This window comes from Oncorhynchus clarkii, chromosome 28, assembly GCF_045791955.1.
Source record: "Oncorhynchus clarkii lewisi isolate Uvic-CL-2024 chromosome 28, UVic_Ocla_1.0, whole genome shotgun sequence".
Lineage (NCBI taxonomy): Eukaryota > Metazoa > Chordata > Actinopteri > Salmoniformes > Salmonidae > Oncorhynchus > Oncorhynchus clarkii.
The window spans coordinates 25,309,948-25,336,090 of record NC_092174.1 but is presented as its reverse complement, the minus strand read 5'-3'; the positions used below and the strand labels follow the sequence as shown (position 1 = coordinate 25,336,090).

Here is a 26,143-nt window from a genome sequence, read left to right as displayed (position 1 = left end):
AATCCCCGAGCTGATAAGGTAAAAATCTGTCGTTTTCCCCTGAACAAGGCAGTTAACCCACTGTTCCTAGGCCGTCTTTGAAAATACAAAGTTGTTCTTAACTGACTTGCCTAGTTAAACAAAAGTATATATATATACACACTGTAGTACCTAATGAGTCCACCTGTGAGGCAGTAGATTCCACATTATCCCAATGTAAACCACTGGTACTAGGGGGACACCTTGTGGGGATTAACACCACTGCAGGAGGGAGTTTTGCAAGAGAGGAATTTACAATATTCCTGAGCAAAAAAAAACTCATACCGGCACTTTATCTAGATTTGATGTATACTTTTTTCTGATTTATATCCCCTCGGGGGGAGTTTCAAACTGGATGACAGATATGGGAGAAAGATATTAGCCTAAAGTGAATGCCTACGGCGAATGGCGCTTCTCATGTTTTCCTGGACTGCTGACTATACTTACGTAACAATCCATGAATAATGATAGATGCCTCTAGTAACCAAAAGGCTGTTTACTATGGGCAGAGCCATTGAGCTTCAATGGCAATTTCCAAGCTGTCACATACGCTATAGTGGCACAGACATAAAGAGGAGTCCTCTATCTATCTCAATGTAACAATTTTATCATCATGAATGACTCACAGGCAGGCGGATTCTCATGCCTTGTTCAAAACAACTGGAAACTCTGAAATCGTCGACTTCCGTCTTCAGTGCATTCAAGACAACTTTTAACTTGGGAAAAAAAGCATTTGAACGGTAAATCCAACTCGGAATTCCAAGTCAGAAACTCTGGCATCTTTCTAGAGCTCCGACGCACTAAAGTCGCATATCGGAGGATTCCGAGTTCCGAGTAGTTTTGAACGCGGCACTAGTCTCAGCCCTCAGCATTATGATCATTATTTTCTACAGGCAAGTCTCTGACGCGTGTGTGCTGTGAGATGAGCAACAAGGAAATAGCTGTGTAAACGAAACAGTAATATCAAGGCAAGGGGCTCAGACTGTGTTGGTTCTCAGGAGCAACTGACCGTATGAAACTTCCCATGGAGCCAACAAATCTACAGGTATAGATTAACTGACAATTGATGTGATTAGCTTGGTAGGCTGATGTACGTTTTATTGTAAATGATTAATACATGTTTATGGGCTTATGGGTTTGATTCCACTTGTCAGAATGAGACGGTCAAGCTGTCTTGGGGATATGCCAACATAGAACTCTAGTCGAGCAAATGTCGCTTGTGTTCGTGCTGTTGTCACTTTTGATCAGCTAATCAACTTGTTTATAGAGTAATAGAGCACAATACGTTATAAATAGGCCTACATGAAAAACATGCAAACAAGTAAAGGCCATTGTCAGCTACTTAATAAAATAGTGTTTAACTTTCACACAGCTAATAAATTCCATAGTGGCTTGTGATGCTGATGCTACATCTCATGTATTCTATTATCTAATCGGAGCATAATAATTGTGAGTCTGTCTCATTCAAATGAAGCAATGTAGACATAATAGGAAAATATGTGATGAACAATGACATGACATGTTGTGACTGAGTGCAGCAGTTCCCAACTCATCCCTCTCTTCCACCCAACTCATCCCTCTTTCCTTCTCTTTTCTACCTTACTCATCTCTATATCCCACTCTTTTCTGCCCAACTCATCCCTCTCGTCAGAAAGCTATCGCTGTAGCACAGAAAGCCTCCCAAGAGGACCAGGCTGGGAACTACCAGGAGGCTATCAAATCTTACCAACATGCTGTCAAGTACTTCCTGCACATTGTAAAATGTATGTAACCATGACTCCTGAGGAAATGTCATACAGACATGATGATGACAGTCTAGTCTCTGTCTGTGAATATTACATTTTATCAGATGCTCTTATGTCAATGCATGCTGATTAAGTAAATGCATATCATTTAGCCTACAGCTCGTACTTGCATGCAGCAGCAACAGGTAGCCTAGCGGTGAACAGCATTGGACCATCAACCAAAAGGTTGCTGGTTCAAATCCCCAACTTGAATAGGTGAAAAATCTGTCACTGTTCCCTTGAGCAAGGCACCCAACCCCAATTGCCCATGCAAGTCGCCCTGAATAAGAGCATCTTCTAAATGACAAAAAATATACTATTTAGGCCTAGGCCTACTGATAAATTGTAGCCTAATTCAGGTATTGGTCACTTTCTGGTACCCAGGGAGCCAGTGACAAACAAGGAGTCAATACAATTAACTGATATACAAAATGGTGTAAAGATGCTTTTGTTTTATGAATCACAAGTTAAACAAAATAGTTTTGTAAAAGGCTAATGTTTATTACAGTCTTGACAGGCAGGCCACAAAAAAAGGAATTTCACTACATAAATCAAAATCAGGATTTGGCCTTAGGCAGCAGCCTACTGTGAAACAAAAGGGGCTTACAGTTTACCCATAGGTATAGGCCTACTCTCCCCTTCTTCTACACCTATTAGGTATATTGTCACCACCTACTACCAAAGATGGTGGATAATTGAAGATCGTTCACTCAGGCCATTGAAAAAAAAATGTCCAGTCTGCTTATTGGGTGACTCTCCCATAGACAACAGCTGGCTCTGATCTGCTTAGTGTATTGACTTTGACCCACAACAAATTAGGGAGTGGGATATCTCACTTCCATCTCCTTGAGTTTACAGGCTACTGGTATAGCCTTGTGGTTCAGTTGGTAAAGCATGACACCAGGGTTGTGGGTTTGATTGCCACTGTAGAACTAGTAAGAAAAATGTAAGTTGTTCTGGATAAGAGCATGTGATAAAATGTAAAATACCTGGGCAAAACCATTGCCTTCACACAGTGTTAACCGTCTCTTCCAACTTCTCTCCCTCTCAGGTCAACCACAGGGTAAAGAGGGCAACCAGAAGATCAGGGACAAGTGCAAACTGTACCTGGACAGAGTGGAAGAACTACAGGAGTATCTAGAAAAGAAAGAGGTTATTAGACGGTTGAACATTTTATAAATAATGTAGTCTAACAAGTAGGTCCAATGTTATGCCTACTATATATATTTATCATGAATCTGACCGGCAACTCTGTGGTAAGGATAAAGCTAATAGAAGATGTGCATATCCTTCTCATGTCAACATGAATCATCCTTATTTGACATTTCATCCCTCTACAATACAAGGTTGGATCCCAACCAACAATAAACCCCACTGAAGACGAATACAAGGTGAGTGAAAAGATACTGATAACTAACCGCTTTTGTATATGAATGTCTTAAAGAGCAACTGCCCCTAACAACTTCTCATTTAGAAAACAGCCTATGCAGCATCGATATGTGTCAAACATTTAGCCTACTGACAAAATGTACTAAAAATAATTTTGGTTATGAAGTCAGTGTTGAGTTTTGTGAGACTTGTGGTAAATGGGTTTGTTTCAATCCTGGCTGGCAGCACCCATTAATAATCAATTCAGAGTACAGCTTCACTTGACAATCTTAATGCCTGTGGTAAAATTTGGTTTGACTTTGGATATCCCTATGGGGCTAGTTAGGGACCATCTGTAAATGACACAATGTACATGGGACAACCTCAAACCAACTATAAATTGTAGAAATTCATATACAAATATTGAAATTATTTAATGAGAACTAAAAGGTGTGCAACATAAATATTGCCTCCTTTACATTGTGTAATTTATTGGCAGTCGCTAACTAGCTCCTCAGGCTATCAAAAGTCAAACCAATTTTGCCAGGGGTGCACACCAGCCAGCTGAAGCTAATTTGACAAATAATTTGTGTAACTCTTCCCACCTGTGAACACGCACAAGAGACACCCACTTCAAACCACACCCCTAAACCAACTCACCTTTGATGATCGAAAGCAAAGCCAAATCAGAAAGTGCAGTCGCCCTTTAAGGGTTTTCACTGGTTATATCTTAAGAAATCATGAAAACAAAAATGAGCTTTTTGGTCTTAATTTAGGGTTAGGTATAAGATTAGCAGTGTGGTTAGGTTTATAATCAGATGTTAAGAAGAGAAATGTTAGAAATAAGCAGGGTTTAGCCATAATTATGACTTTGTTGCTGTGGTAACAGGGCTGTGTGACGTTTTAACATTCTGGGACGTTCAATTGAACTGAAACGGTGCTGTCCTGAACGACCAGTCGAAAAACGGAGAGGAGTTGAGGAACACTGTCAGCATGGCCACTGCCCTTTAAAAACTACACTTACAGCTTCAAGCCACACCCACCAAACATACCTCAAAGCCTGTTCAATGTTTTGCGGAAACGTGTTGTTCAGTACAAGTCGTTCCACAATGTAACAAACTTTTTTAAAACAACAAATCAATACAGGAAGTATGTGGGAACACAAGTGTGTATATATAAATAATATACAAAGGACAATTGGGCTAGGGGGTACAATATCACATTACACAAGGTCTTTAAGGGACATACACTTACAATTCTAACCGCTTTTTTGTTAGAGTATTTAATTGTCTTAAAATATAGTTCAATTTCTTAAAATATAGTTCGAAAAGTGGTGATTTGGATGTAAATTTACATTTGTGAATATGAAATTTGGCCTAATGAAATGAATTACATAAAATTGTTTCAGCTTATTTCTATCATAGGTAAAGAATCCAAGCAGTACATCTCTCCACAATAGTTTTAAATCTTCATAAATGTGTTCAATTATATATCTCCTGATGTCTTGCCACAGTTTCCTTAAATTAATACAATGCCAAAAAAAGATGCAACATCGCTTCTGGGTGGTCATTACAAAAGGAGCAATTTGAGTTGATGTTTTCCTTAAACTTATTCATATAGTGGTTGGCAGGATAATATTTCTGAACAATTTTAAAGGAAACTTCCTTAATTTTGTTAATAGTAGGTATGTGTGTGGCAACATCCTAACTTTTTTCCAACAGATATTATCAATCAAACCATTCCAATAATGCATGACATAAGGTACAACATACTGCTGAAACAAGGTCACTGACTGGACCAAAAGAGAAACAAATCTTTCCTACTGATGAGTCAACAGGGTTAGCAGAAGGTAAGCTCTGAGGGTCAGGTCTTGGCACGTTCCTGAATAATAAAGCAACACCTGAGGGAATGGCATCTAAAGCAATTGAAAAATCTTTAGGTGTTACAGGGACCTTGTAAAGTGATAAGAATTCCTTACAACTAAGTAAAAAACCCTCTGCATTTACAAGTTGGCTCACCAATAGGATATTATTTCAGAACCAATATTCTAAAAACAAAGTATTTTTATACAATATATCCCGATTATTCCATATACAGTTGAAGTCGGAAGTTTACATACACTTCGGTTGGAGTCATTAACTAGTTTTTCAACCACTCCACAAATATATTGTTAACTATAGTTTTGGCAAGTCGGTTAGGACATGTACTTTGCATGTGTAAAAGTATAGCTTTCATCCTTCCCCTCGCCGGGCTCGAACCAGGGACCCTCTGCACACACAGACAACTGACACCCACGAAGCATCGTTACCCATCGCTCCACAAAAGCCATGACCCTTGCAGAGCAAGGGGAACAACTACTTCAGGTCTCAGAGCGAGTGACGTGACTGATTGAAACGCTATTAGCGCGCACCACCGCTAACTAGCTAGCCATTTCACATCGGTTACACATGACACAAGTCATTTTTTTTCAACAATTGTTTACAGACAGATTATTTCACTTATAATTCACTGTATCACAATTCCAGTTGGTCAGAAGTTTACATACACTAAGTTGAATGTGCCTTTAAACGGCTTGGAAAATTCCAGAAAATTTGGTCATGGCTTTAGAAGCTTCTGATAGGCTAATTGACATCATTAGAGTCAATTGGAGGTGTACCAAGGCCTACCTTCAAACTCAGTGCTTCTTTGCTTGACATCATGGTGAAATCAGCCAAGACCTCAGAATATAAATTGTAGACCTCCCCAAGTCGGGTTCATCCTTGGGAGCAATTTCCAAATGCCTGAAGGTACCATGTGCATCTGTACAAACAATAGTACGCAAGTATAAACACCATGTAGCCATCATACCGCTCAGGGAGGAGACGCGTTCAGATGAACGTACTTTGGTCGCAAATGGGTCTTTCAAATGGACAATGACCCCAAGCATACTTCCACAAGTTGTTGCAAAATGGCTTAAAGACAAAGTCAAGGTATTGGAGTGGCCATCACAAAGCCCTGACCTCAATCCTATAGAAAATTTGTGAGCAGAACTGAAAAAACGTGTGCGAGCAAGGAGGCCTACAAACCTGACTCAGTTACACTAGCTCTGTCAGATGGAATTGGCCAAAATTCACCCAATTTATTGTGGGAAGCTTGTGGAAGGCTACCTGAAATGTTTGAACCAAGTTAAACAATTAAAGGCAATGCTAGCAAATAGTAATTGAGTGTACGTAAACGTCTGACCCACTGGGAATGTGATGAAAGAAATAAAAACTAAAATCAATCGTTTTCTGACATTTCACATACTTGAAATAAAGTGGTGATCCTAACTACCCTAAGACAGGGAATTTTTACTGGGATTAAATGTCAGGAATTGTGAAAAACTGAGTTTAAATGTAGTTGGCTAAGGTGTATATAAACTTCCGACTTCAACTGTGTAATATCTGTGTGGAGAAATTATGCATATAAATTAAGGACCATGACAAGAAACCCTGCTGATGAAAAGCAGAACGTTTCACTGGAACTTTGTCAATATTATAATTGCAAACCAACATGAAGTTAAGGCCACCAAAAGTATAGAAGACATGATGAGGAATACAATGCCACATAGAAGTGGGTCTTCTTAGGAATTGTTTTATCCAATTGATCTTGAAAGTATAATTTAAGGTAGTAAAGTCCAGAAAATTCAGCCCACCATACTCATAAGTGGTCATCGGAAGTTTTCCTAATGTAACGAGTACGGTTTCTCCACAAAGTTGAAAAGCATCTGGTCTATCTCTTTGCTTATTTTACCGTCAAGATATAAAGATAGAGATACCTTCAGCCTGGGTTATTACGACTCTCATTTTTAAAGAAGTCCCTCTAGCCATTGATTTAGCTTCTTCTGGGTTTTTTAAATAAAAGGGTTCAAATTTAGTAAGCCTCTAGACTTCTGATCCTTAGTAATTGTTAAGCCTAAATATGTAAGTTCTTCTTTCACTGGAAAACCATAATATGAAGGTGTCACAATCTTTGACAGCCATGAGTTCACATTTATTCATGTTTAGATATAGACCAGACGCTTTGAAAAATGATTGTATCACATTGATCAATATGAGAATTTGGTTAGCGTCTTTCAGAAAAAGTGTAGTATCGTCAGCCAGCTGGCTTAAAATAATTTCTTTACCAGCTATGGAAATACCTTGTACAGGACCATTATTTAAAGAATGTAAGAATTTGGGTGATTAATAAAAACAGATATGGAGAGATAGGACAACCTTGCCTAATTCCTCTCTTTAACTCAAATCTAGGCGAGGTGCCATATTTCAATTTGATAGAGCTATTACCATTTGTATAGAGAGTCTTAATAGACTTACAGAAAAAATCCCCAAACCAAATTTCTCAAGGGAGTGGAAGATGTCAAATGCTTTATTTAAAATAATAATAAACTTAGCAAAAAAATAAACTGTCTTTCAAAGATCATTTGTAAAAATCTAAATAACTTCACAGATCTTCACTGTAAAGGGTTCAAACACTGTTTCCCATGCTTGTTCAATGAATCATAAACAATTAATGAACATGCACCTGGGGAAAGGTCATTAAGACACTAACAGCTTACAGACGGTAGGCAATTAAGGTCACAGTTATGAAAACTTAGGACACTGAAGAAGCCTTTCTACTGACTCTGAAAAACACCAAAAGAAAGATGCCCAGGGTCCCTGCTCATCTGCGTGAACGTGCCTTAGGCATGCTGCAAGGAGGCATGAGAAGTACAGATGTAGCCAGGGCAATAAATTGCCATGTCTGTAGTGTGACACGCCTAAGACAGAGCTGCAGGGAGACAGGACGGACAGCTGATCGTCCTCGCAGTGGCAGACCACGTGTAACAACATCGGTACATCCGAACATCACACCTGCGGGACCGTTAAAGGATGGCAACAACAACTGCCCGAGTTACACCAGGAACGCACAATCCTTCCATCAGTGCTCAGACTGTCCGCAATTGGCTGAGAGAGGCGGGACTGAGGGCTTGTAGGCCTGTTGTTAGGCAGGTCCTCACCAGACATCACCGGTAACAACGTTGCCTATGGGCACAAACCCACCGTTGCTGGACCAGACAGGACTGGCAAAAAGTGCTCTTCACTGACGAGTCGCGGTTTTGTCTCGCCAGGGATAATGGTCGGATTCGCATTTATCGTCAAAGGAATGAGCGTTACACCGAGGCCTGTACTCCGGAGCGGGATCGAGGTGGAGGGTCTGTCATGGTCTAGGGCGGTGTGTCACAGCATCATCGGACTGAGCTTGTTGAAATTGCAGGCAATCTCAATGCTGTGCGTTACAGGGAAGACATCCTCCTTCATGTGGTACCCTTCCTGCAGACTCATCCTGACATGACCCTCCAGCATGACAATGCCACCAGCCATACTGCTCATTCTGTGCGTGATTTCCTGCAAGACAGGAATGTCAGTGTTCTGCCATGGCCAGCGAAGAGCCCAGATCTCAAACCTATTGAGCACGTCTGGGACCTGTTGGATCAGAGGGTGAGGGCTACGGCCATTCCCCACCAGAAATGTCCAGGAACTCGTAGGTGTCTTGGTGGAAGAGTGGGGTAACATCTCACAGCAAGAACTGGCAAATCTGGTGCAGTCCATGAGGAGGAGATGCACTGCAGTACTTAATGCAACTGGTGGCCACACCAGATTGTTTCTTTTTTTTTTTCAATTTCTGTTAGTCACATGTCTGTGGAACTTGTTCAGTGTATGTCTGTTGTTGAATCTTATGTTCATACAAATATTTACACATGTTAAGTTTGCTGAAAATAAATGCAGTTGACAGTGAGAGGACGTTTCTTTTTTCGCTGAGTTTATGAACCTATCCTTGGTTATTAGTTCTGAGTACTCAAGTATGTCTAATACTAGTCATATCTTTTTAGAAATATGTCTGTTCCTCAAAGCCATACTGTGTTTCATCAATGATTGCATCCAGGACTTCTTCAATTATTTATAGTCACTATTAAGAAGACAAATTGGACGCCAGTTAACAATGCAACAAACATTCAAGTAAACTGAACGCACCTCTGACGACCAGTTACGTCATTTCGTGTTCACGTGAGAGTTCTACGGAAATCAACTACACATCTCATAATGTGTCTCACTGGGATAGCACAGCCACAAAGTAAAAAAAAAAATCTATATCGTGAAAACAAAATGTAGGGTAAAGCATTTACTGTTAGATTTAAAATAATAATTTAATAAAATAAATTGTATAAATGGGCGGGGTTTATGACTGTGGCGACCCCGAGTGCGGATTTTTTTTTAAGCTTCAGTGTTATTCAACGACCTGAAAAAGGAAAACAATCCAGTTGATTTTAAATTAAATAGCGACTGTTGGGCTGTAGTTTTAATTATTAACAAATATAAGGCCTGTTTTGCCGCTTATTATATTCGAAACTATTTTATTGACAAGTAATTAGCCGTTATGGCTGCCAACAACAATTTACAGGTAAGTTGGGAAAGCTGCCTACTATTGTAGCTAGTTAGCAACACACACAGTTTAGCTATATAACTAACTTTTGTTCGTGATTCGTTTTGGTTATCTTGTTAACTAGGTAATCAAATGGCCAACTTGCCGTTATACCAGTGTCGATGTGCGCTAGCTAGCTTTAGCTATCTGGCTACGGTGAAGTTATGTTAACGTGTTAGGTAACGTTAGCTAGCTAGCTGAGTAACGTTAGTTCTTTTGTTACTGCGAGTTTACCGATTTGAGGACAGAGCAGCAACTAACGTTAACGTTAGTCACTAGAATTCGTTGAAGCCTGTTTAACTAGCTAACTTTAACGTTAACTGTTACCTGAAACTTGATTGCATGCACGTTTCCTAGAAGCTAGTTACAGTAGCAAAGTTGACATGTTCATGTTGGTGTAAATGTGTACAATAATTGACTGCTTGCCTTGTGTTCTCGATGACTTGCGCGCCCCCAGCAAGGCCAAGACAATCTGAAATGTCAATAAACTAGTACCATGATAATGTAATTGACTAGTTAACTGTTAAGCAAATGAACAATGTTTTGGTTCGTTTCTAGCTTGTTAACTAGCTAATGCTAAGTTAGCTGGTTAGCCAGTTAGCTGACGACGTCTTAACTTGAGATAATTAGGTATTCATTATTACAGGAAAATACACTCGCATGAAATAAGCGTTAATGGCGAGCTAATGACAGAAAATAGATTACGCTTGTGAGTGTGAATATATAAAAGCAGGGCATTCCCCGGAGGATTTTAAAATGTGGGACACTGTCTCATTGGCCTAACGTTATATCCTAATTTGACTTTGGTGCAGGTCATGTTGTTCTTCACATTACCGTCACTGGTGAACACTTTCAAATAAAATCAATGTTTGTCACATGCACAGGATACAGAAGGTGTAAACGGTACAGTGAAATGGTTACTTGCATAGTGGAGTCGTGTTTACACGGTTATCTTGCTAGCTAAGCAATGAACCATAATCCCAACTCATTACGTTACTACCCTGCATGAATCTGCTGGCAGCTAATATTAGCAAACTAGGTTCAATATTAGCCAAGATTAGGCTATAACTAGCAATGCAGATGGCTCTGAAATACAATTGTACTATACAGATCATACATGTGATCTTAGTTAGGGAGCCAGCTATCTAACAGTACGCTTTAACTTGAAAAGGGAACTGATTTCTGACAAAATTAGAAACTTAGAATATTTGAAAAAAGTAGCTAGCTAGACTGTTTTACACGAATACATGGATGAATGCTTCTCCCTCTGTCACGGATGCCATGGTGGCCCTTAGTTTGAAAATAAAATCCGGAGACAGGTGTTTTATACAACAGCCTTTTGTGTGTTCTCTTTTCGACTCCCTCTTCATATTTGCAGTCAAACGCCAGAATCTTCTCCATCTAATCCTTAGCTATCATACTCTGCTTCCATCGGACATTCCACTGATTTCAAAACTTGAAATCCAGAAAGCAAATAGCATCTTTAAGAAAAAACATGTTATAAAGGATTACCTACGCATACTTAGCAGCTCATTTTATAGACAAACGTGCTACATGGCAGACCAATCCGAACTCATCTCTCGCCATATCCAGCCCAACCATTATCACAGCTAATCATGGCTAGCAGGAAAGTCCCTGTCTTGTTCTGTGGCTAAACCAACTAGGCTTGTAATTTAACAATTGTTGTTGTATTTACAGATGGCATACAAGTTTGTTATTAAGGCACATGAAAATCGTTCCAAATGGCATTTCTGCCAAACTCATGTTAATAAAAAAAATTGTTTACATTCAAATGCCTCTCCTATGAAGTAGTGACAAAGGCCTAGTTTCCTGATAAGATGTGTACATATACATGTGTGTTTGCCTCATGCAGCGCAACACATTTCCTTCCCATAAGGTTGCTCAGGCTGTTGATTGTGGTCTGTTGAATGCTGTCCCACTCCTTCAATGTGGAGATTATAACAGAACATGGCCAAGATGTTCATAGATGACCAGCAAGGTCAAATAATAATAATCACAGTGGTTGTTGAGGGTCCAACCGGTCAGCACCTCAGGAGGAAATGTCAGTTGGCTTTTCATTGCCAATCATTCAGAGTATCTCTACCGCTCCTGCTGTCTCTAGAGAGTTGAAAACAGCAGGTCTGGGACAGGTAGTACGTCCGGTGAACAGGTCAGGGTTCCATAGCCACAGGCAGAACAGTTGAAACTGGAGCAGCAGCACGGCCAGGTGGACTGGGGGACAGCAAGGAGTCATCAGGCCAGGTAGTCCTGAGGCATGGTCCTAGGGCTCATGTCCTCCGAGAGAGAATTAGAGAGAACATACTTAAATTCACACAGGGGACTGGATAAGACAGGAGAAATACTCCCGATATAACAGACTGACCCTAGCCCCCTGACACAAACTACTGCAGCATAAATACTGGAGGCTGAGACAGGAGGGGTCGGGAGACACTGTGGCCCCGTCCGACGATACCTCGGAGCAGGTCCAAACAGGCAGGATATAAACCCACCCACTTTGCCAAAGCACAGCCCCCACACCACTAGAAGGATATCTTCAACCACCAACTTACCATCCTGAGACGAGGCCCGAGTATAGCCCACAAAGATCTCTGCCACGGCACAACCCAAGGGGGGGGGGCATGTCAGAGACCACGTCAGTGACTCAACCCACTCAAGTTACGCACCCCTCCTAGGGACTAAGCGAGTGACTCAGCCCCTGTAATAGGGTTAGAGGCAGAGAATCCCAGGGGGGAGAGGGGGAAACCAGCCAGGTAGAGACAGCAAGGGCAGTTCGTTGCTCCAGTGCCTTTCCATTCACCTTCACACTCCTGGGCCAGACTACACTCAATCATAGGACCTACTGAAGAGATAAGTCTTCAATAAAGACTCAAAGGTTGAGACTGAGTCTGCGTCTCTCACATAGATAGGCAGACCATTCCATAAAAATTGAGCTCTATCGGAGAAAGCACTGCCTCCAGCTGCTTGCTTAGAAATTCTAGGGACAGTAAGGAAGCCTGCGTCTTGTGACCATAGCGTATGTGTAGGTATGTACGTCAGGACCAAATCGGAAAGATGGGTAGGAGCAAGCCCATGTAATGCTTTGTAGGTTAGCAGTACAACCTTGAAATCAGCCCTTGCCTTAAGATATTCGCATGTCTAAGTATGTAGGCCATGGAAGACCTGGGACATTTTCAGCTTCCAGGAATTGTGTACAGATCCTTGCGACATGGGGCTGTGCATTATAATGCTGAAACATGAGGTGATGGCGGTGGATGAATTGCACGACTATGGGCCTCAGGATCGCGTCACAGTATCTCTGTGTGTTCAAATTGCCATTGATAAAATGCAATTGTGTTTGTTGTCTGTAGCTTAGGCTTGCCCATACCATAACCACACCACCACAGTGGGGCATTCTGTTAACCATGTTGACATCAGCAAACTGCTCTCTCACATGACGCCATTCATGTGGTCTGCGGTTGTGAAGTGGTTTGGGCGTACTGCCAAATTCTCTAAAACGACGTTGGAGGCAGCTTATGTTAGAGAAATTAACATTACATTTTCCGGCAACAGCTCTGGTGGACTTTCTAGCAGTCAGCGTGTTAATTTCACCCACCCTCAATTTGAGACATGGCATCGTGTTGTGTGGATTATCTTGGCAAAAGAGAAATACTCACTAACAGGGACGTAAACTAATTTGTGCACGAAATTTGAGAAGCTTTCTGTGCATATGGAACATTTCTAAGATTTTATTTTAGCTCATGAAACATGGGACCAACGCTTTACATGTTGCGTTTATTTTTGTTCAATCTTTTTATAACAAAAATAAGCATCGAGGTAGGTACAAGATAATTATTTAGCATGTTTAAGTGATTGATGAAAGACCGAACTTGAGTAAAGGTCATTAAATAATCAATGTTGTGTTGCACCTTGAACCAAATAACTAAGTTTTATTTAGCTTTTTAAAAACTTTTGATGGTCTTTATGAAGTCTTCTATATCAAACATTATGTTGAATTACTCCAGGCGCTGTTGCAGCCGGCTGCGACCGGGAGACCCATGGGGCGGCGCACAATTGGCCCAGCGTCACCCGGGTTAGGGGAGGGTTTGGCCGGCAGCTCTAGCGATGCCTGTGGCGGACCAGGTGTACGGTGTTTCTTCTGACACATTGGTGTGGCTGGCTTCCGGCTTAAGCGGGCATTGTGTCAAGAAGCAGTGCAGCTTGGTTGGATCGTGTTTTGGAGGATCGTGTTTCCTTCACCTCTCCCGAGTCCGTACGGGAGTTGCAGCGATGCGAGAAAAAGTTATAAAAGAGAAATGATTTGTTTCAAAAGTCAATGCCAACTTGAGCTATCTTTAGCCAACAAAAAATTATTGAAGTGATTGGGGCATATATACTTTTTTTGTGTGTGTGATATCTATATTAAAGTATTTTACATTTTTATAGAAAATAAATAAAAAGCTGATGAAGTAAACCTGGCACCAGCCAATTGTCCGGGAGAAGAATTGATTGATAGAAATACTAGGCGATGGAATTATATTGACCGGTTTAGCGGAATTGAATTGACCACTGTAGTTTCATAGGCTGTGTATGCTCTGCCTGTAATAAACTATGAGCGGAAAATCTGTCAGACCGCTTGAAAGCTGCTGCTACAGTGGTGTTCTCCCATTAATTGCATTATGGAACGAACATTCACTCGAGCACCTTGTACGTTTATGTGGATAAATAAATAGTTTAACATTTTTAAGATAACCGTTATCTGTTGCATCAGCCTCATTTGCTTTTTTATGTGTTTTTTCTATGTATCCTGGTCCTACTGGTTGTATGCATTTGGGATCTATTGTCTAACTAAATTTGTTCTCTAATTCACGGAAGATCTGATGGGCTACATATTCACCCATTTCGGGTGGCTCTCTCATTGAGCAGGTTCCCGCTAATAAATATCTGGGTATTTGGATTGCTAAAGATATGTTTAAAAATATATACTGATAAGCTAGTTAAAAAGCTAAGGTTTTAAAGTGGGCTTCTTTTTTTAGAAATAGATGTTGCCTCTACATGAACAGAAGGAAGCAGATTGTGCAGTCAACTTTCCTGACTGTTCTTGACTTTGGTGACACCATTTACCAGAATGCGGCAGCCACTATTCTTAAACCATTGGGTGCTGTCTGCCATAGCGCTCTTCACTTTATTACAGGTGACAGTTTTAGTACTCATCACTGCATCCTGTATCAGAATGTCGCCTGGACCTCACTAAAGTCCTGTAGATCACTTAATTATTCCCCTTTTTACAAAGCTGTGCTCCACAAGCTTCCAACATACCTCACTTCCCTTTTGAAATATAAAAATATGAGATACCAAAAAATCGATTCGCAGGGTTGGTTAATTAACTCTTCAGGTCCCGCTTGTTTCCACAACATTTAGTAAATCCGGCTTTAGGTTTAACACACCACAGTTATGTAATAGAGGTCGGCTGATTATGATTTTTCAACGCCGATACCGATTATTGGAGGACCAAAAAAAGGCAGATACCGATTAATCGGACGATTTTAAACACTTTTTTTTAAATGTACTTATTTGTAATAATGCCAATTACAACAATACTGAATGAACACTTTAACTTAATATAATACATCAATAAAAAATCAATTTAGCCTCAAATAAATAATGAAACATGTTCAATTTGGTTTAATAATGCAAAAACAAAGTGTTGGAGAAGAAAGTAAAAGTGCAATATGTGCCATGTAAAAAAGCTAATGTTTAACCTTTCTAGTGCATGCGTTGCGCAAGCGGAACCCCTCGAGAACATTCTACTGAAAAGGCAGCGCGCGAAATTCAAAAATATTTTTTAGAAATATATAACTTTCACACATTAACAAGTCCAATACAGCAAATTAAAGAAAAGCTTCTTGTTAATCTACCCATCGTGTCCGATTTCAAAAAGGCTTTCCAGCGAAAGCACAACATATGATATGTCATAGCCAAGTCAAAAAAAGGTCATAGCCAAGTAAAAAAAAAAGGTCATAGCCAAGTCAAAAAAAGGTCATAGCCAAGTCAAAACACACAGCCATTTTTCCAGCCAAAGACAGGAGTCACAAAAAGCAGAAATATAGATCAAATTAATCACTAGCCTTTTGATGATCTTCATCAGATGACACTCAGGACATCATGTTACACAATACACATGTATTGTGTTCGATAATGTGCATATTTATATCCAAAAATCTCAGTTTACATTGGCGTGTTACATGCAGTAATGTTTTGATTCCAAAACATCCGGTGATTTTGCAGAAATACTCATAATAAACATTGATAAAAGATACAAGTGTTATTCACAGAATTAAAGATATACTTCTCCTTAATGCAACCGCTGTGTCAGATTTTTTTTTTAACTTTGCGGAAAAAGCATAATCTGAGAACGGTGCTCAGAGCCCAATCCAGCCAAAGAAATATCCGCCATGTTGGAGTCAACAGAAGTTAGAAATAACACTATACATATTCACTTACCTTTGATGATCTTCATCAGAAGGCACTCCCAGGAATCCCAGTTCGACAATAAATGACTGATTTGTTCCATGAAGTCCATCATTTATGTCCAAATAGCCACTTGTTGTTAGCGTGTTCAGCCCATCAATCCATCTTCATGAGGCGCGAGTACTTCATCCAGACAAAAACTCAAAAAGTTCCAGTACAGGTCGTAGAAACAAGTCAAACGATGTATGAAATCAATCTTTAGGATGTTTTTAACATAAATCATCAATAAGGTTCCAACCAGAGAATTTCATTGTCTGAAGAAAAGCACTGGAACAAGAGCTAACTCTGTCGGGAGCGCGCATCACGAGCCTGAGACACTCTGCCAGACCCATGACTCATTCAGCTCCCATTCCCCCCTCCTTTATAGCAGAAGCCTGAAACATGGTTGACATCTAGTGGAAGCTGTAGGAAGTGCAACTTGACTCCATAGACACTGTGTATTCGGTAGACCAAGCTACAAACCTCAGATTTCCCACTTCCTGGTTAGATTTTGTCTCAGGTTTTCGCCTACCATATGAGTTCTGTTATACTCAGACATCATTCAAACAGTTTTAGAAACTTCAGAGTGTTTTCGATCTAATACTAATAATAATATGCATATATTAGCTTTTGGGACAGAGTAGGAGGCAGTTCACTCTGGGCACGTTATTCATCCAAAAGTGAAAATGCTGCCCCCTATCCCAAAAAGGTTAAGTTCCTTGCTTAGAACATGAGAACATATGAAAGTTGGTGGTTCCTTTTAACATGAGACTTCAATATTCCAAGGTAAGAGGTTTTAGGTTGTAGTTAATATAGTATTTATAGGACTATTTCTCTCTCTACCATTTGTATTTCATATACCTTTGACTATTGAATGTTCTTATAGGCACTTTAGTATTGCAAGTGTAACAATATAGCTTCCGTCCCTCTCCTCGCCCCTACCTGGGCTCAAACCAGGAACACATCGACAACAGCCACCCTCGAAGCAGCGTTACCCATGCAGAGCAAGGGGAACAACTACTCCAAGTCTCGGAGCGAGTGACGTTTGAAACGCTATTAGCGCACACCCCGCTAACTAGCTAGCCATTTCACATCGGTTACACCAGCCTAATCTCGGGAGTTTATAGGCTTGAAGTCATAAACAGCTCAATGCTTGAAGCACAGCGAAGAGCTGCTGACAAAACGCATGAAAGTGCTGTTTGAATGAATGCTTATGAGCCTGCTGCTGCCTACCATCGCTCAGTCAGACTGCTCTATCAAATATCAAATCATAGACTTAATTATAACATAATAACACACAGATATACTAGCCTTTGGTCATTTAATATGGTTGAATCCGGAAACTATCATTTCGAAAACAAAACGTTTATTCTTTCAGTGAAATACGGAACCTTTCCATAATTTATCTAATGGGTGGCATCCATAAGTCTAAATATTGCTGTTACATTGTACAACCTTCAATGTTATGTCTTCATTTCTAAAAATTCTGGCAAATTAGTTCGCAATGAGCCAGGCGGCCCAAACTGTTGCATATACCCTGACTCTGCTTGCAATGAACGCAAGAGAAGTGACACAATTTCACCTGGTTAATATTGCCTGCTAACCTAGATTTCTTTTAGCTAAATATGCAGGTTTAAAAATATATACTTCTGTGTATTGATTTTAAGAAAGGCATTGGTGTTTATGGTTAGGTGCAGTCGTGTGCGATTGCGCTTTTTTTTCGCCAATGTGCTTTTGTTAAATCATCCCTCTGCATTGCATCAATGATATGCAACGCAGGACACGCTAGATAACTACACATGGTTGATATTACTAGTTTAACTCGTGATTGTGATTGATTCATTGTTTTTTATAAGATAAGTTTAATGCTAGCTAGCAACTTACCTTGGCTTCTACTGCATTCGCGTAACAGGCAGGCTCCTCTTGGAGTGCAATGAGAGGCAGGTGGTTAGCGCGTTGGACTAGTTAACTGCAAGATTGAATCCCGGAGCTGACGAGGTAAAAACTGTTGTTCTGCCCCTGAACAAGGCAGTTGACCCACCGTTCCTAGGCCCACATTGAAAATAAGAATGTGTTCTTAACTGACTTGCCTAATTAATAAATAAAGGTGTAAAAAAAACGTCCAAATCGGTGTCCAAAAATTCGACCCTAATTAATCGGTCAACCTCTAACCTGTAATAAAACAAATTACACATGTCTTCCCTGGTGCCTATAGGGCAGTTTAAAACGCTGTTAAATTAGTTTGTGTGAAGTGTGCAAATGTTTCTATTGACTATTACATCAGGTTATTACAAGTTATAATGTATTTATAGCTCTCTTATAGTTTTATATTTTGGTTATGTAGATAGAATTTTTGTCCTCAGGGCACCATTGCAAATGAAGCACTGGTGTCACGATCAGGCTATTTCTTTCTCACAGAAGAACAACACGCTATGTGTGATCACGCTCTCCATAGCCGATGGAAGTAAGACCTTTAAACATGGAAGGGTTCACAAGGCCGCAGGGTCAGATGGATTATCAGGACGTGTACTCCAAGCATGCGCAAACCAACTGGCAAGTGTCTTCACTGACATTTTCAACCTGTCCCTGACCGAGTCTGTAATACCAACATGTTTCAAGTAGCCCACCATTGTCCCTGTGCCCAAGAACACCAAGGTAACCTGTCTAAATGACTACCGACCCATTGCACTCACGTCTGTAGCCATGAAGTGCTTTGAAAGGCTGGTCATGGCTCACGTCAACAACATTATCCCAGAAACTCTAGACCCACTCCAATGTGCATACCGCCCCAACAGATCCAAAGTTGATGCAATTTCTATTGCACTCCACACTGCCCTTTCCCACCTGGACAAAAGGAACACCTGTGAGAATGCTATTCATTGACTACAGCTCTGCGTTCAACATCATAGTGCCCTCAAAGCTCATGAATAAACTAAGGACCCTGGGACTAAACACCTCCCTCTGCAACTGGACCCTGGACTTCCTGGCGGGCTGCTCCCAGGTGATAGGGGTAGGTAACAACACATCCGCCACGCTGATCCTCAACACGGGCCCCTCGGGTGCATGCTCAGTCCCCTCCTGTACTCCCTGTTCACTCATGACAGCACAGCCAGGCACGACTCCAACACCGTCATTAAGTTTGCCGATGACACAACAGTGGTAGGCCTGATCACCAACAACGCCGAGAAATCCTATAGGGGGGAGGTCAGAGACCTGGCCATGTGGTGCCAGGACAACAACCTCTCCCTCAATGTGATCAAGACAAAGGAGATGATTGTGGACTACAGAAAAAAGAGGACCGAGCATGCCCCCATTCTCATCGACGGGGCTGTAGTGGAGCATGTTGAGAGCTTCAAGTTCCTTGGTGTCCACATCACCAACAAACTAACATGGTCCAAGCACACCAAGACAGTTGTGAAGAGGGCACGTCAGAACCTATTCCCCCTCAGGAGACTGAAAAGATTTGTCATGGGTCCTCGGGTTCTCAAAAGGTTCTACAGCTGCACCATCGAGAACATCCTGACTGGTTGCATCACTGGCTGGTGTAGCAACTGCTCGGCCTCCGACCGCAAGGCACTACAGAGGGTAGTGCACACGGCCCAGTACATCACTGGGGCCAAGCTTCCTGCCATCCAGGACCTCTATACCAGGCGGTGTCAGAGGAAGGCCCAAAAAATTATCAGCCATCCTAGTCATAGACTGTTCTCTCTGCTACTGCACGGCAAGCGGTACCGGGGCACCAAGTCCAAGGTCCAAGAGGCTGTTAATAAGCTTCTACCCCCAAGCCATAAGACTCCTGAGCATCTAATCAAATGGCTACCCAAACTATTTGCATTGCCCACCCCCTATTTTACGCTGCTGCTACTCTCTGTTATTATCTATGCATAGTCACTTTAACTCTACCTACATGTACATATTGCCTCAATTACCTCAACTAACCAGTGCCCCCGAACATTGACTCTGTACCGGTACCCCTGTATATAGTCTCGCGACAGTTATTTTACTGCTGATTTGTTACTTAACCAACCATGCAGTTAAGAAAAATAAGTGTTAAGGGCTTGTAAGTAAGCATTTCACTGTAAGGTCTACACCTGTTGTATTCGGCGCATGTGACAAATAACATTTGTTTTCACCAATAGAATAGGTATACTTTTCTACTAAGGGCAATATTAGGTTGACATAGGCTGGTGATTTTACTGTTTGTTACTAGTCTTGTTTCCAGAGGGAAAAGTAAATGTGTCAGTCAGCATCAAAATTAGGTAAGATGTGTAACCATTATCTAAATGTGATTTCTGACATTGCTGAGCACCGTGGCTGGATGCTCTAATCCGGTTACGCACCCAATGCTTATGGGTCTGGTAAATTTCTCAAATGTCGGTTAACAAAAAATTCTGCCGGTCAAATTCTGCTTCAAACCAAGTCTTTCAGTTGATTTGTTCACGTAATTTTGTTAAGCTTTGCAGTAGCATTTGAAACAAAACAAAGCGGTGCATTAGTCTCTCCTGGCCCCATATACTGTTTTCAGGGTACATGAAAAATGGAAGTCCTAAAAAACAAAACATCCTTAACATTTTATTTGGGCCACTCAAAACACTAATTTAAACATCTTAGCTTTGGAACAATATTTTTCATACCCTCAGCATTTTATAAAATAATGTGCTTTAATTTTAGCAGGCCTTTATCTGAATGAGCAGCCTGGTCTCATAGACTAGAAATAACATAGTAAAGTACTGGCGCAGCAGTCAAGGCATTGCATCTGTACAAGAGGCGTCACTGCAGTACCTGGTTTAAATCCAGGCTTCTTCACATCCGGCCGTGATTGGGAATCCCATAGGGCAGCGCACAATTGGCACAGCGTTATCCGGGTTTGAACTGGGTAGGCCATCATTGTAAATCAGAATTTGTTCTTAACTGACTTGCCTAGTTTAATAAAGGTTTAAAATTTAAAAAATAAAATAAATAACACTCAAATTAGTATGACATGTTAGGTTTTGTATGGTTACATACCTCGAATGTCTAGCAACCCAAAGGTTGTGAATTTGAATCTCATCGCGGCCAATTTTAGCTAATTTGCAACTTTTCAGCTACTTACTACTTTTTAGCAACCTTGCAACTACTTGGCATGTTAGCTAACCCTAAACTTTATCATTTTAGCTAACCCTAACCTTAAAACCCTTTTACCTAACTCCCAAATGTAACCCTAACCCCTAGCTACCTAGAATTTGTAACATAATGGGCGTTTTAGATTTGTACTTTTTTAAAAACGTTTTATTTTTTTTAAATACATTTTTTACATTTAATATGAATTGTAATTAGTAACATATCATACTAAATGGAGTGTCTCAGATTTACACTACCGGTCAAAAGTTTTAGAACACCTACTCATTCAAGGGTTTTTCTTTATTTTACCTTTTTTTTTTTTTTTACATTATTGTTCAACAGTGAAGACATCAAAACTTTGAAATAATACATGGAATCATGTAGTAACCCAAAAATTGTTAAACAATTTCTAAATAAATATAAATATAGTTGCGATTCTACAAATAGCCACCCTTTTGTCTTAACAGCTTTGCACACTCTTGGCATTCTCTCAACCAGCTTCATGAGGTAGTCACCTGGAATGCATTTCAATTAACAGGTGTGCCTTAAGTTGTGGAATTTCTTCCCTTAATGCGTTTTGAGCCAACCTGTTGTGCTGTGACAAGGTGGGGGGGGGGGGGGGGGGGGGGGGTACAGAAGATGGCCCTATTTGGTAAAGGACAGCTCAAATAAGCAAAGAGAAATGACAGTCCATCGTTACTTAAAGGTCAGTCAATCCGGAAAATGTCCTTTCTTACTTTCTTTCTTTCTTCAAGTGCAGTCGCAAAAACCATCAAGCGCTATGAAAAAACTGGTTCTCATGGGGACCGCCACAGGAAAGGAAGACGACCTAGAGTAACCTCTGCTGCAGAGGATAAGTTCATTAGAGTCATCAGCCTCAGAAATTACAGCCCAAATAAATGTTTCACAGAGTTCAAGTAACCGACACATCTCCTCATCAACTGTTCAGAGGAGACTGCGTGAATCAGGCCTTCATGGTCGAATTGCTGCAAAGAAACCTCTACTAAAGCACACTATTAAGAAGACTTGCTTGGGCCAAGAAACACGAGCAATGGACATTAGACTGGTGGAAATCTGCCCTTTGCTTTCATGAGTCCAAATTGGAGATTTTTGTTTCCAACCGGCGTGTCTTTGTGAGATGCGGTTCGGGTGAACAGATGATCTCTGCATGTGTATTTCCCACCGTGTAGCATGGAGGTGTAGGGGCTCTTTGCTGGTGATACTGTCAGTGATTTTTATTTAGAATTCAAGGTACACTTAACCAGCATGGCTACCAGGGCATTCTGCAGTGATACGACATCCCATCTGGTTTGGGCTTAGTCCCACTATCATTTGTTTATCAACAGGACAATGACCCAACACACCTCCAGGCTGTGTAAGGGCTATTTTACCAAGAAGGAGAGTGAGTGCTGCATCAGGTGACCTGGCCTCCACAATCCCCCCTCGACCTCAACCAAATTGAGATGGTTTGGGATTAGTTGGACCGCAGAGTGAATGAAAAGCAGCCAATCATTGCACAGCATTTGAGAACTCCTTCAAGACTATTGGAAAAGCATTCCAGGTGAAAATGGTTGAGAGAAGGCCGAGATTTTTAAAGCTCATCAAGGCAAGAGGTGGCTATTTGTAGAATCTCAAATATAAAAATATAAAAACTATTTGTTTTAGGGGGGGTGGGGATTACTACATGATTCCATATGTGTTGTTTCATAGTTTTTATGTTTTCACTATTATTCTACAATGAAGAAAAATAGTTAAAATAAATAAAACCCCTTTAATGACAAGGTGTTCTAAAACTTTTAACCGGTGGTGTATGTATATACGTATTCATACACACACACAAGTATGTGGACAGCTCTTCAAATGAGTGCATTCAGCTATTTCAGCCACACCCGTTGCTGATGGGTGTGTTAAATGTAGCACACAGCCATGCAATCTCCATAGGTCAAAAATTGGCAGTAGAATGACCTTACTGAAGAGCTCAGTGACTTTCAACATGGCACTGTTATAGGATGCCACCTTTCCAAGTCAGTTCATCAAATTTCTGCCCTACTAGAGCTGTCCTAGTCAACTCTAAGTGCTGTTATTGTGAAGTAGAAACTTCTAGGAGCAACAACAGCTCACCTGTGAAGTGGTAGGCCACAAGTTCACAGAACGGAACTGCCGAGTGCTGAAACACGTAGCGTGTAAAAAATAATCTGTCCTCAGTTGCAACACTCTACCAAGTTCCAAACTGCCTCTGGAAGCAACTTCAGCAAAATTAATTATTCGTCGGGGGCTTCATGAAATGGGTTTCCATGGCTGAGCAGCCATGAAAACACAGATCACCATGTGCAATGCCAAGTGTCGGCTGGAGTGGTGTAAAGCTTGTCGCCATTGACAGCAGTGGAAACGCGTTCTCTTGAGTGATGAATCAAGCTTAACCATCTGGCAGTCCGACGGATTAATCTGGGTTTGGCGGATGCCAGGAGAACACTACCTGCCCCAATGCGCAGTGCCAAATGTAAAGTTTGGTGGAGGAATATTGGTCTGTGGCTGTTTTTCATGGTTCAGGCTTGGCTCCTTAACCCTTCACTGGAATTATCTTAACGCTACAGCATACAATGATATTCTAGATGATCTGTGCTGTACAGAGCCCTGCCCTCAACCCCATCGAACACCTTTGGGATGAATTGGAGCGCCGACTGTGAGCCAGGCCTAATCGCCCAACATTAGTGCTTGACCTCACTAATGCTCGTGGCTGAATGGAAGCAAGTCCCCACAGCAATGTTCAAACATCTAGTGGAGGCTGTTATAGCAGCAAAGGGGTGGACCAACTCCATATTAATGATGCTCGACGAGCAGGTGTCTACATACTTTTTCATATAGTGTAAATGCAGAATAATTCGAAAGGCTCTGAGACCAGTTTGAAGGGAGGAGTTCCTGGCTGATTCATGTCATTGAAGATGCATTTTGTGATGATATTGGTCTATCACCTTTGACAAGCCCCTTTTTATTAGGGCTCTGATTGATAACCACTCTTTAGGGATGGTGAAAGCCAGCTGCAGATGTGACAGGCCTTTAAATCAAATTGTATTGGGCACATACACATGGTTAGCAGATGTTAATGCGAGTGTAGTGAAATGATTGTGCTTCTAGTTCCCACCATGCAGTATTATCTAACTAGTAACCTAACAACTACCTTATACACACACATTGTAAGGGGATGGAATAAGAATATGTCCATAAAAATATATGGATGCACGATGGCTGAGCTGCATAGGCAAGATGCAGTAGTGATAAGTAGTGATACATTTATTACATCCAATTTTTTATTATTAAAGTGGCTAGATATTTTAGTCAGTATGTTGGCAGCAGCCACTCAATGTTAGTGATGGCTGTTTAACAGTCTGATGGCCTTGAGATACAAGCTGTTTTTCAGTCTCTTGGTCCCAGCTTTGATGTACAGTACATTCCTCTGAATACTAAGTGTTTTCTGTATTATGTTACTTGTATTATATTAAACGCTTGCACCGAATTCATAGAAAGAAGATTACAATTGCATTAAATTCATGACATGTCCCCCTGTCCCTAGTGAAAGTCCTATAGCTTTGAAGAGTCAATTAATTCTGATTAGCAAAATCAAACTTCTTGCAGCTAATCCTCTTTCAATTTGTTGCTTTCCTTATGTATTTGCTTTTTAATAACTTTCTCGTTTCTGTTTTTCAGAAAGCCATAGATCTGGCCAGCAAGGCAGCCCAGGAGGATAAAGCTCAGAACTACGACGAGGCCCTGCGTCTATACCAACACGCTGTTCAGTACTTCCTACACGTAGTAAAATGTATGCTTCAAGACAATGAGATATTTGCATGCTGCTCTTTCATCTTTTAGAGTTGTAATCCTTGTCAGCAGAATGCATTTTTCCATTTCACACAGTCCAGGGGAATTACTGTAATTGTGATTATTTTCTAAATAAAAACACATACTTGAGACCGAATTTAATACAATCCTTGCATTCCTCACCTTCCAGATGAAGCCCAGGGTGACAAAGCCAAACAGAGCATCAGGGCCAAGTGTGCTGAGTACCTTGACAGAGCAGAGAAGCTCAAAGATTATCTGAAGAAGAAAGAGAAGGCTCCACCCGCCAAGCCTGTGAAGGAGTCCCAAGCTGACGACAAAGGGTGTGTGTGTGTGTGTGTGCGCGCAGTCTTTGCTCATGCAATGAGGCTTGGCTGTGAGTGTGTGGGTGGGAGGGTTATTGGAATGTGATGAGTCAATTAGTTGGATCAAAAACATATTGTGTACACGTGTGCTCTTCAGCATAATTGAGATGGATTATTATTGTGCAGAAATGAGAGCGATGAAGGCGACGACCCAGAGAAAAAGAAGTTCCAAAACCAACTTTCAGGTTAGTTGTATCACTGACATACTGTGTGAAAGTTTTACTTTTGAATTGCATTACAACGCTCTGTCCCAATTTTATAGGAGGTTATTTGGCTCAGTTTCACTTTACTTTTACCTCACCCGGTTGAGGTGTCTAATAAATCAGTTTATTATTAGGTTTTCACATGAATGTATCTGAATATTTTCCTTTACTGTAAAATTATTTGTATGTTCCCTTCATACTGGATTTTGTTTTTTTAGGCGCCATCGTTATGGAAAAGCCAAACATCAAGTGGAATGATGTTGCCGGTTTAGAGGGAGCCAAAGAGGCACTGAAAGAAGCTGTTATTTTGCCAATTAAATTCCCACATCTTTTCACAGGTAATAATGCATTCTTACTGCCTCAAATCTCCAGAGAATTAATGATGATGTAATATCAGAATGTATGAGAAACATGCTGAAACTTCCACTATTGGCTAATTTGTTGGGCCTTTGGAACCTACTGAAAATGAGTCTATCCAACAACA

General features: G+C 40.9%; 1 protein-coding gene across 3 annotated transcripts in view; it reads left to right on the top strand.

The window, feature by feature from the left end:
• The first annotated feature begins 667 nt into the window (after nt 1-667).
• LOC139387352 (vacuolar protein sorting-associated protein 4B-like) overlaps nt 668-26,143 on the top strand; it is a 35,102-nt gene continuing 9,626 nt past the window's right edge. The window contains exons 1-9 of one of the 3 annotated variants that reach the window (XM_071133483.1): nt 699-758; nt 912-1,063; nt 1,670-1,781; nt 2,854-2,954; nt 3,149-3,193; nt 24,963-25,074; nt 25,264-25,414; nt 25,583-25,641; nt 25,878-25,997. In XM_071133483.1, coding sequence (XP_070989584.1) covers nt 1,031-1,063; nt 1,670-1,781; nt 2,854-2,954; nt 3,149-3,193; nt 24,963-25,074; nt 25,264-25,414; nt 25,583-25,641; nt 25,878-25,997 — 733 coding nt within the window. In that variant the 5' untranslated portion in view covers nt 699-758; nt 912-1,030. Of the gene's footprint in view, nt 1,064-1,669; nt 1,782-2,853; nt 2,955-3,148; nt 3,194-9,261; nt 9,630-24,962; nt 25,075-25,263; nt 25,415-25,582; nt 25,642-25,877; nt 25,998-26,143 lie in introns of those variants that run through there. The other 2 variants (XM_071133482.1, XM_071133484.1) reach the window with 2 other exon arrangements.